Below are 12,732 nucleotides of genomic sequence, written 5' to 3'. Positions count from 1 at the left end.
TTGTAATCTGTAATTGGTCTGTGTCAGTGGCATTTGGGATAAGTGCTTCCACTTCTTTTGTTTCTGTGCTAGCACTTTGCAGGAATGTAGAAGTGAAATTGACGTTGTTTGTTTCAGGTGCGGTTCTTCGTGCTTGATGAAGCGGTATGTGAACCTCCTTCTTACTCTGACGTTGCCTTCACTTAGACTTGTCGACATTAGTGTCAGCAGCATTGAGAAAGTAGTCCTTCGCATGGTAGCATAAAAACGCAGATGCAGCGTTTTAAATACGTATCACTTTCTCAAGCGAAATACTACCTGTACCGCCGACAGTTTTGTCTGTCATGCGAATCAGCCCTGAGTAAAGGCGCCTACTTGTGTCTAAGACACAGCGCTTAACGTTTCATCAATGTCTTATTGCAGGATGGCCTGCTGAACCAAGGGAACAACGACCTGATCAACCGCATCCACCGGCAGATACCCCCAGATTACAGCCGAGGGAAGGCGTCTGCAGGTGAGCTTTGCACTGTTGAGCAATTACAGTGGGTGTGTCAGCTTTGAACACCTCGCAGTTGTTTTTAATTCTTTTTTTTTATTAAATTACTTTTTGATTACAAGAGAGAAAGGGAGAGACAAAGCCTAATTGGAATTGCAACGGCAAGCATTGCTGTGTTTGCATAGTTCCTGTGAAGTCACTTGTCGTGGGATCGAATCCCAGCTGCGGTGGCCCCACTTCGAAGGAGGCAAAATACTAGAGGCTTGTGTGCTTAGATTTAGGTACACGTTAAGGGATCCCAGGTGGCCGAAATTTCTGGAGCTCTCTACTATGGCATCTCTCATAACCCTATCAAGGTTTTTGGATGTAAAAGGCCAACAATTATTGTAATATTTATTATTATGCGAAGTTGCCTGTCTGAACACTCTGATGTGTCATTGTAATATGGGCCTCCGAGATCTGTAATTTTGCCAAGTTTTGCTTGCAATAGCGAGCTGTACCTTGCATTCGCATTGGTTCACATTTTCTTGACTGAAACTACTGGTGTTTCACGTTCTGTGCAAGTGTTAACAGCTGCGTTATGCGATATTGTACGTACACTTTTTCACAAACTACTAGCGTGCTCACTAGAAATGACATGGCAGGCCCAGGTTAGAATATATCTAGTGGCTCTCCAATACAGCATTGTCACTGATTATTTAAAAAGAGTTTGATCATTTAGGAAATCCTCTACAATTGAAACATTGCTTGCTTTAGAATGCTCTCTTATATAACAGAAGCAGGTGTACGAAAATTATGTGAGTGTAGCTGAAGCAAAATTCTGCATGCTAATCTGGGCAACCTCAGATGTATGCTAATCTGGCAACATCAAACGTGTGCTAATCAAAGAAACTTCAGGTGTACGCTAATGTGGGTAACCTCAGATGTATACAAATCTGGAAACACCGAATGTGTGCTAATCTGAGTAACATCAGATATATGCAAACTGGCAACATCAAATCTACGTTAATCTGAGTGACACATCAGACAGCTAAGCACTATATAATGGGTGCTAACAGCCTTCACATAGTGAGGGTGTGAGCAGTCATTTTATGCGAGCTAACGCACACGTGTGTGTTATAACCAACTTTCACGGGACTAACCCGCACTCTTTTTTTTTTCTCATTCTCTCAGATGGTAGTGTGTTCGGCAACCCTCCACTCTTTTGAGGTCAAGAAACTTGCCGTAAGTATTTTTCAAGAACTGTGGCTACATAGTTGGGGCGAATTGGTATGAATGCATATCTGCTTACAGCATGAAAGTGATGGGAAATCTGAGTAGGGATGATGCAACACAATTTGTAAGACACACACACACACACACATACAGGACAGCTTATGTCTTGTTGCCTTTACTTGGTTCTTTATATCTTTCTCGCTGTAAGTTATTATGTTGCACTAGATTCTTTTATCAGAATGCAGTGTGTGTGTGTGTGTGTGTGTGTGTGTGTGTGTGTGTGTGTGTGTGTGTGTGTGTGTGTGTGTGTGTGTGCGCGCGCGTGTGGTGTGCATGTGGCATGTGCGTGTGTACATCAAATGTCGAACTTAGTTACTGCCAATAATACACAGCCACCAGACTGAATTTCTGTTATTATCTAGTTAGATACAGAAATGATTGTGTATTCGCTAGGTCCTATGACCATGTGTGGCCCGGTTGAATGCTTGCGCTACTGGATTCAAATTTGCAACACTGAAATCAAGAAAGTATGCTAAATGCGAAGTGTTGAGTGAGTTGCATGTATTGGTTGATGCAAAATTTTAACAGCTGTCTGCACAAGAAGCTGTTAGGCATCCCAAATCATTACAGGTTCGATTTTTCACTGTGTTTTTAAATTATGAGCAAGAAGCAGTTGTCTCAGAATTGCCGTTTTTGCAGCACAGGGAATGATCAGTCAGTACGTTTTGTAATGTATGTCATTAATATATACTCGGATAGCCGCGTAAAAGTGTCATTGGGCATAGGGCTACTTGATTAGACATTATTACCGCACACAGCATGCGGTAATTACGTCAATGTTGCTTGTCAATTCTCCAGGTTCTTTGATTAAAGCAACGTGCTTGCCGGTTGTTCTCGAATCGATGCAGGAGCGCCTGATGCATTTTCCAACCTGGGTGGACCTGAAGGGTGAAGACAGTGTTCCAGAAACGGTACATCACGTGGTAAGTAAAGCTCATCAAAATTTGCACAGAAAATGTGTTAAATCTAACTCAAACCTCAATACAACGAACTCGGATATAACGAAATATCGGTTATAATGAAGTAAGCGAGGAATAGTCTTGTCATAGATCCAGTGTTATACATATACGTTTATAACGAATTTCTGGATATAACAAACTTATTTTCGTGTCAGATGCGACTGTTATAACGAGCTTTGAGTGTACATGTTAGCAATCTCGAACTGTCACTAGAGTATATCGAAAATCGTTTTCAAAGAGCGTCGCCAATGTAAGCTATCATTGTCAATCTACAGGTATTGCACGTATAGTTTTATGCGGCTTTTGGTAGAGCTGTTTAGCCACCTCCCCATCAGTGACAGTGCCCTTCGGTCAAGCTAATACTTGCAACAACTAATTGTTCTTATAGCTAATAATTGAACTTGATATTTAAACAATTTTTTAATTAACATTTGCATATAGGGCGTTCGATACATAAAGGAGGATGCTACACGTTACATGTCACAAGCTATGCATATCCTAAAACTCCTAACATGTTCCTTAACCGTTTGCGACACTGCATCTTCATTTGTGGACGCGATTTCATTTTGACATTTCACTATGCTGTTGGCAAGTAAGAGACCACGAAAACTGAGCTTACAATAAATTAAGCATTCGTGTTCCTTTATACCACTTCTCGGTGAAATATTTTGCTACACACGATTGCTACACACAGAAATGTGGCATGACTGACTGTACAATAATTAGATAATTAATTGCTTTGTAGCTAGATGTAATTGCTATAAAATACAAAATAATTTGTTTTAACACTTCCACTTGCTTTAAATTGGGTCTCTAGAACCTTGACATCAAATTATGTAAATTTCACGCATTTATAAGCAGTCGATCATAATGCACGTCACAAAGGGATAAACAGGACGTTCTGCTGTACTAGGCACTTTGTCGTCAAAAATGTACTGCTTGCTAATGGGCTAGTCTAGTTGGCCGTTGTTGTTATAAATAGCAGCACACTTTTAGACACGCGGACAAGCTCTGACATGGACAAGATATGCAGATGCTGAATTACTGTGAAACATGGTATGCTTCTGAGGATTTCTTTACGTGCTGTATTAAATGCAGGCTGTCTTAGTCCAATTCTTGCACTCATTAACACATTGTGCCATCATAACAACATGCTTGACAGACAACCAATCTAGCCTGCATAATTTGACTTACATAATTTTATTTGTTCACAGCCTCTTGCAAGCTTTTTCTCAGATGTTCTGTTATTGTGACTTTATGTGCAGTTTCTTAATGCCGGTGCTTTTATTTGCATCTGAATATTCTGTCATTACCAGGTGTGCATGGTAGACCCGAGAAAGGACACTTCTTGGATGAACGTGACGAGACATGTTGTGGTACGTACCTCGTTAAAACGTTTGGCGTACTTCCACTCCTAGTCGTTATTCCTGTCCAAGCACACCTATGCTGCCTCGGTACCTGCCTCCGAGTTGGAGTGCGTTTGATTTGTGGACGCAGTGCGACCCTCTGTTATTTTACAACATTCACACGATTATAAATGACTCAATTGTAAGTCGGTCACCTCGAAATTGCATATCAAGAAAGGAAGAAAAAAATGTGCGAGCGCATGTTATAACGGAAATTTACTCAGTTAATGCACTTGCTACACGCACTCACTCGTAATCGTCAAGCCAGCCATCTTCATGAACTTCAATGCCCAGGCCATGCTGGCTTTGAAGTGCCCCGCCTGAACGAATCACTGCTAAGCCACTGTTCGTTATGAGGGGTGCCGCTGCTGATTGGAACAGCGGCTTTCCCCATCAACAATCGACACTCCCATAAGAAACACGTGCGCAGTTTTTTTTTAAGCGTCCATTGTTGATGGAAGAGCCGGCCTCCCAATCAACAGGAGCACTCCTGACAGTGAACAGTGGCTTTGTAAAAAGTTGAATAAGAAAATGTCTTCAAAACAAGCGTGCAGAATAATAATATGCTATAAGTAGAACCAGAAAGCAAACATAATATTGTAACCATGCCAGAGTGTGCCTGATTTCTTGTTTCCTGCTGTAAATGGCGGTAGTTTTTTGGTTTTGATTGTAAGTCGACCCCCCAACTTCGGATTTCAAATCTAAGTAAAATGGATCGACCTACAATCGTGTAAATACGGTATGTTTTCTGGGAGATTTAGCAGGTTTCGTGCAATGCGAGAGCTTAGCTATAAAGCGTTGACAAAGTGCTGACTGGTGCATTAGTGAGGCTCTTGTTAAACAATATTTGGAAAGAAGAAAAAGATAAGTAGTGCCTTGTGACATTGCCAGACGGACCAAGTCCACGAGCGGGACAATGTCAGACCCGGTGCCAACACCCCCGAGACCCTGTCCGAGGCTGTGAAGATCCTGAAGGGCGAGTACACGGTGCGTGCCATCCAGCAGCAGAACATGGACCAGGGCATCATCTTCTGCCGCACCAAGCTGGACTGCGACAACCTCGAGAACTACCTCAACCACCTCAGCAAGGGTAAGGCGTCGAGGTACTCTACGTAGAGCATTGTATTAACCGGCACAGTTAGCTTGGACAGTTAGTGGGCAGTTAGTGGCAAATTGCAGTAAGGTAGAAAGGTGGGCGAGCTTGAATTGATGCATACTAAAAAAAATTCGGCAGATCCCACGCACTGTGGGAATCGATGTAATGCGAAGCAGCCAGCAAGGAGCTGCATACATCGCCTTGTTTGTCTTTGAGCCAAATGAAATCATTCATGCCATGGCATCTAGTCCACCATATATCGCATGTTTGCCATGCACGCACGCATGCACAATCTAGTGTACACCATGCCAATGAAACGCATATTCTGGTATATAAATGCATGACCTGTCGTTTATGTTCATCATGCACTCGTGTCATGCCATACAAATTTTAGTATATATCACGTTAACAAAACGGCCGGAAGCGCACCATGACAGCGGCATGTAAATCATACCGTACATGACATGCATAACATGATTCGCATGTTAAGACCTCTCATTTATGTTCGTCATACAGTCACATCGTGCAATACCAATTTTGGTGTATATCAAAGGAGCAAAATGGCCGCGATTGCACCATGAATAGAGCATGTAAACCATGCCATACATGACTTGAATATTATGGTTTTTCATGTTACCACCTGTCACTAATGTTCATCATACAGTTACATCGCGCAATACCAGTTTTGGTGTATATCAAGCTATCGAAACGGCCGCGAATGCACCATGAGTGTGGCATGTAAGTCATGACATACATGGCATAGATGTCATAGTTTTCATGTTACCACCTGTTATTCATGTTCTTCATACAGTCACATCGCGCAATAGCAATTTTGGTGCATATCAATCTATCGAAACGGCCACGAGTGCGCCATGAGCATGGCATGTAAATCATGACGTAGATTTCATGCATGTCATGATTATCATGTTACCACCTTTCATTTACGTTCGTCATACAGTGGCGTCGCGCAATACCAATTTTGGTGTATACCAAGCTAGCGAAACGGCCGGGAATGCACAATGAGCACGGCATGTAAATCATGACATACATAACCTGCATGTCATGATTTCCATGTTACCACCTCTCATTTACGTTCGTCATGCAGTCGCGTCGCGCAATACCAATTTTGGTGTGTCAAGCAAGCGAAACGGCACGAGTGCGTCATGAGCATGACATGTAAATCATGTCGTGCATGTCATGCATGTCACGATTTTCATGTTACCACGTCTCATTTACCGTCGTCGTACAGTCGCTTGGCGCAATAGCAATTTTGGTGTACATCGAGCTAGCGAAGCGGCCGCGAATGCATCATGAGCGTTGCAATTGAATCATGACATACATGACACGCATGTCATGGTTTTCATCTTACCAACTGTGATTCATGTTCTTCATACAGTCACATCGCGCAATACAAATTTTGGTGTATATCAATCTACTGAAACTGCCGTTAGTGCATCATGAGCGTGGCATGTAAATCAGGTCGTACATGACTTGCATGTCATGATTTTTATGTTACGACGTGTCACTTACGTTCGTCACACAGTCGTGTCGAGTAACACCAATTTTGGTGTATATCACGCAAGCGAAACGGACGCGAATGCACCATGAGCGTGGCATGTAAATCATGACATACATGTCATGGATGTCATGGTTTTCGTGCTACCACCAGTTATTCATGTTCTTCATAAAGTCACATCGCACAATACCAATTTTGGTGTATATCAATCTAGCGAAACGGCCGCGAGTGCACCATGAGCGTGGCATGTAAATCATGTCATACATGACATGCATATCATGATTTTCATGTTACCACGTGTCACTTATGTTCGTCATACAGAAATGTCTCGTCAAACCAGTTTTCGTATGTATCCCTTCATTTAAACGGCCACTAGCGCCCCGAGACCATGTCATGTAAATCATGCTGCACATGATATGCGCGTCATGATTTGCGTGTTAGGACCTGTCATTATGTTCGTCATGAACTCTTGTCACGCCGTACCAATTTTGGTATATATGAAATTAACGGGACGGCCGCAAGAGCCCAAAGGCCGTGGAATGTAAATCATGCTGTTCATGACATGCGTGTCATGATCTTCATGATATGACCTGTCATTTATGTTCGTGATAAGGCCATGTTATGACACACCAATTTTGGTATACATCCGATTAACGGAACGGCCAGGGAGCTCAAAGGCCGTGGAATGTAAATCATGCTGTTCATGACATGCGTGTCATGTTTTTCATGATATGACCTGTCATTTCTGTTCGTAATAAGGCCATGTTATGACACACCAATTTTGGTATACATCCGATTAACGAAACGGCCAGGAGAGCACAAAGTCGTAGGCGGCTAGATAGATAGATAGATAGACAGATAGACAGACAGACAGACAGACAGACAGACAGACAGACAGACAGACAGACAGACAGACAGACAGACAGAGCACGAAAATGGTGGAAACATACCTTTGTACCTTTTAACCTTTGTATAACCTTTGTAACCATTGTTTGTACTTTTAATCTTTGTATATTTTACGCAATTTACAGCGATTTATTTAGGCCTCTTTATAGCCACGTTGCATCGATCATTTGTATCCCATTTGTCACTGCTACCTAACATTCATAGTCATGGCGTTGTTTGGCCAACCATGGCCCTTGCGCCAGTAAACTCTCAACACCGAAAAAGGAGGACACAGGTCGAGTGCTGTCTAACAACTGAGATTTATTGAACAAAGCTGAACATACGTAAAACCAACGGCATGCGCGCGCAGGATTCTAGGTCACGTGGAAAAACTTGCTGAGCGTGTGTACCGCACAATCTTGCAAACAAATGGAAGGTTCAGATGCACAATCGTCACACATCATTTCGATGAAGAAGGCTTCTGTGAGTTCTAGAGCCCTTTTATCTTTGTGCTTCAAGATAATGACAAGTCTTATTGAAGAAATTGAAGGAAGAATGCTGAGCAAATTTTTCCACGTGACCTAGAATCCCGCGCACGCTCGTTGTTGGTTTTTCATGTGTGGAGCCTTGTTCAATAAGTTTTTGTTAGGCTGCGTTTGTCCTGTGTCCTCCTATTTCTGCGTGTTTCTGTCATTTTCGTGCTGTTATTTTAAGTTAGCAGCAACCTCAAGATAACAAACATGGGCGATTCAAACCTCAACAATGCCAAACATGTGCTCGCCGAACCTCAAGATAACAAACGTAGGCAGGTCCAACTTCAGCGTAACAAACATGCGTGGCTTAGAACATTTATATAACAATTAAATAGCAAGCGCATATGGCTAATTCTGTGCAAACGAGGCTCATCAAGCGCCATCTCCTTTGCCTCTTCCACAGGATCTCGTGGCAAGGACAACCCTTTCTCGTGTGTTTGCCTCCACGGTGACCGGAAACCACAGGAGAGGAAGGCCAACCTGGAAACATTCAAGGTGGGGGCCACTTACGTCTTTCACGTTCCCCATGTCGCCAGAAACACGCAGTGGCGGACAAGAAAATAAAAAAAACTCACAAGGTCCTTTATGCATTCACTTAAAACGGCTCAAAGGCGAAATCCGTCTTTTTCTTCTCAGTCAGTGTATTCATGCTGCCCCACCACCCTTCGAAAGCTTTCTGCACCTAACGTGGTTTTGCACTGCTTCCAAGATTGAAGGCACACCTCCCTTGGTTGTGCATTGCCTCCGTGATCGGACCACCTTTGATCAAGCTACGATGTCATGTGATGACATCATCATGTGACGTTACGTCACAATGACATCGTAATGACATCACAAATTTTGGCGATCTGTGACGTTCTCGGGACGGTCATCATGTGATGATGATTTTTTGCATCACTCGTCCCCGACGCCACCGGCGCTGCCAACGCGAGACGCCGACTGTAAAATTTTGTGTTTGATGAGGCATTGAAGGCTTTCGCCTTAATAAATATATTTCGCAGTTTCGGTCTTTGGAGCTAAACTGCTCAAAATGCCTGCCATTGCTAACTATTCTAGAGATTAGCAAAGCCCTTCGAAAGCTATTAGTGGACCTTGTTAGCTTAGAACAGTGCACTGTTATATATAATGCCCACTGGCACATTATTTGTACCCAATAACATGCCGATGATGTTTACACGTTCCAAAACAATGAACTGAAGAGAAACTGGATGCATTGACCAGTTTGTCACGTAATGTGCGTACATGGTATTGAGAAAGGCTAAAGGGGCACTAAAGATGAAAAGTATGTTGAGATGCAGTACTAAAAAGTTACCAATCTACAATATAGAAAATATGACTGTTTTAAATGTTTCTTTTTATTAGCTGTTTATTGGGTTTAATAATGACTGGAGAGATTTCATCTCATGACAGGCCTGACATTCTACAGCAGGTGCAGTAGACGAAGAGCAAAAGAAAAAGTGTGAGAAATAAAACAATTTAGGTCCCATTTTTATCTCACAGCAAATTTGCACATCCAGTAGAAAAATTGAGAAATAACTACACTGTCTCGCTTGGGCACAACTGAATTTCGTAAAGCATGACATTGCGTCGCAGGAAATAAATTAATATTTGCGTAATTATTGCTGCTTCAGGGAGGCATGGACTCTCTTTTGAAGAAATCTAGTCGTCGTATACACAACTTTTGTCCCGTTGTCCCACTGTGTGTTTAGGCAGTTACCATAGTGGCCAATGCTATTCATCGAGCCGATCGCAGGCTGACAGGTGTTTGCGAATACTAGTAGGCACGCCTCTTGTCTTTGTGGTGTTGTGTTGTTAGTGTTGGTTTTCGTTTGATGTGTGCTGAGAGCTTTCTCATGTTTATTAATTCATTTTGTCGTCTCTCGATTTGCCGCAGAGGGGTGGCGTCAAGTTCCTTATCTGTACCGATGTTGCCGCTCGCGGTATCGACATCACAGGTGTTCCATTCGGTAAGCTGCACGTAATTTTTCATTTTCTCTTGTAATCGTTTGCTAACCCCTTAACTGCTTTGATATCTTTATAAGTTTACTCCTTAAAATGGTAATTTTTTTCAAGTTGGTATTGAATATTTCTCTTCTAAAAAGCAAGTTCTTGCTGATGAAAAAAAGAATTGAAACATATATGAAGCCAAATTAGCTTGATGAAGTTTACTGTTAATTACTCGTGGAAAAAAGGCCTGCTACCTGCTAATAAATAACAGTGAAGAACAATACAAGTGCAAGAATGCTGTTAGAATTTTCAGCATTCTGTGAATGTTTTCATTAATCTGACGATTTTGATAATTCTGACAATGACGAAATGCTTTTTCGTCAAGCGGGCAAGCTAAACTCGTCCAAAATGGTTCGGGGACTCTTCGGCAAGGATGAGCTGCACTAGTTTGAAAAGGAGAAGAGGTTAACTGTGCGAGTAACATGCCATGAAGCAGAGTAGAGTCAAAAGAAACTACCCATATGTCAGCCACGATAAACTAATGTAATGCACTTGCTGGTGATGGAGCGCTATTAATTGCAGTTGTTCATCAGGTCGTTGTGAGGAACAGCTTGCCAACTGTAATCTGACAAACTGATCTGTTGACTCGCAAGCTGTTTGTTGGCTTCCTGATTGATGAACAGTACAGAAATGCTACGCACATAGTTTGATTGCACGACAACTTGCTTTTGATTTCTATTCAGTTGCATTTGTGTCGCTGGAATAAGTCGTTAATGGTCGTTAGTCTTTCAGGACTTAAAATCTGTTTCACTGGCTTACATTATGGGAGAAAAGGAAAGGCAATCATTTTCTAAAATAACCATGTAGCTACGCTTGGTTCCTGTTGAATTCGATTTACTTGTGCTCTTAATTTCATATTTGTCAAGCAACAATGTGATAAATGTGGAGGCACCTTGGCAATATAAGCTCCATGCATATTGAATTGCAGTTTATTTTGACACATTACGCTTTGCACAGAACAACTACCAGTGTGGTATATTGCAACTACAACTCATCGATGTAAGGCTATCTAAAATATTTATTATTTGTGTACCTCTGTGCTTTCAGTATGCAACATGCCACGTTCTTAACACAAGCAGTACGCTGTGGCTACTGGTCGAAAAGCATGTCACTCCGCCCGTGGCAGTGAATAAATTCAGACCTGTGATGTGTTCCACGTGATGCTTAAGCCATGTTTTGTAACGAAGTACGGCAATTAAAGGGGCACTAAAGAGAAAAAAATTCTTTTTTTGTATTAGTAAATTACTATTCCACGATACCAAAAACACCGCGCCTGCTGCGAGAAGACGCTCAGTAAGCGAGAAAACGCGCAAAAGGAAAATGGCGTGGTGACGCCACCTTGAAGTTCCCGCATCGGTTGCTGTGACATCATAGATTTCGACGGCATCGGCTATGGCCTATGTAGTTCCTAATTGATAAAAATGAAGTAAATTGTCTTCCGAGGGAGCCAGACATACTATAACGTACCAAGTTTCAGGAAGTTTTGCTGAGCCAATGTGGGAGGCCAAAATATGAAAAAGCACTTCGAAATTCGTGATGCCACCATCGGAGATCTCGGCGGGAAATTTGAAAGTGAAGCTTTCGTCATTGATTTTCTCATTTATTAATAAGTCTATTTTGGTGAAATTAATGACACTAGACTTTTCAGAGCATAATTTATCAGTCTAAACTAATTTACTCTTTGACTCTAGTGTCCCTCTAAGCATACCTATATCTGCTTTCTATATGTAGCGCTATACCTTTTTGCTGGCGAATGTGGGCAGTGAAAGAACTCTTTCGAACCTTTGTAGCGTTTTCTTTTGTGTCTGAAATGGAGGGCACACACCAGCGTACTTGCAACTGCCTATGTGAGACGAAAATCGGCACAGTAGATACGCGAAATTCCTGAATTTTCGTGCCTTTTCCAGTGATCAACGTTACCCTACCGGACGAGAAGTCAAACTATGTCCACCGCATTGGCAGGGTTGGACGGGCTGAAAGGTTGGCCTCAGTTTTATTCTCAGTGGGCATTTCGCCGCTATGACTCTGTTGCCGTGAAGTCTTGCTTTATGAAGCCGAATACATGGTACTTGACTTTTCCTTTTTGTTTCAGTTCCACTATTTTGCAAAGTTTTTATTTCGATCGATGGCTTAAACCAGTGTTTTAGCCCCTACTGGCAATAAATTTGTTGTACCATGTCTTTTAACAATTTCTTTGTTGCCGTGTTGTGCTCTTATGTTTATACATCTGTGCAGTTGCCAGAAGTCTACAGCGAGTGGACAGTACTTAACAACACATATTTAGATAGAAGCTCTTGAGCTAAAGTGCATCTTAATGATTATTATGACGGTAGTTGCCCTCCTCAATTTTACTCTGTTTATTATTTCTTTTCTGTCATTATAGGATGGGTCTGGCCATTTCACTTGTTGCAGCTGTTCCCGAGAAGGTAAGCGTATTCAACAATTTCTTGGTTGCTGTTCATCTCCAGGGTCAGTTCTCTCTTCTTTCAAAGGAGGGACATGGGTCCTGAAGTTTTTTTTAATTCTTTATCAATTAGGATAAAACTCACAGAGTTCATGTATATTTGTGTGCTAATTTCA

The 12,732-nt window shown here is 42.0% G+C and overlaps 1 protein-coding gene across 1 annotated transcript in view; it reads left to right on the top strand.

Annotated features, from left to right (window-relative positions):
* Window positions 1-12,732, top strand: part of LOC119371675 (ATP-dependent RNA helicase Ddx1-like) — a 37,546-nt gene that overhangs the window by 19,292 nt on the left and 5,522 nt on the right. Inside the window, 11 exon segments of the mRNA XM_037642125.2 lie at window positions 118-144; window positions 403-459; window positions 461-493; window positions 1,649-1,699; window positions 2,599-2,673; window positions 4,026-4,085; window positions 5,007-5,205; window positions 8,549-8,640; window positions 10,040-10,112; window positions 12,060-12,132; window positions 12,536-12,578. Coding sequence (XP_037498053.1) covers window positions 118-144; window positions 403-459; window positions 461-493; window positions 1,649-1,699; window positions 2,599-2,673; window positions 4,026-4,085; window positions 5,007-5,205; window positions 8,549-8,640; window positions 10,040-10,112; window positions 12,060-12,132; window positions 12,536-12,578 — 783 coding nt within the window.

The sequence above is a fragment of the Rhipicephalus sanguineus genome, chromosome 10, assembly GCF_013339695.2.
Source record: "Rhipicephalus sanguineus isolate Rsan-2018 chromosome 10, BIME_Rsan_1.4, whole genome shotgun sequence".
Lineage (NCBI taxonomy): Eukaryota > Metazoa > Arthropoda > Arachnida > Ixodida > Ixodidae > Rhipicephalus > Rhipicephalus sanguineus.
This window is presented reverse-complemented; position numbering and strand designations above follow the sequence as displayed.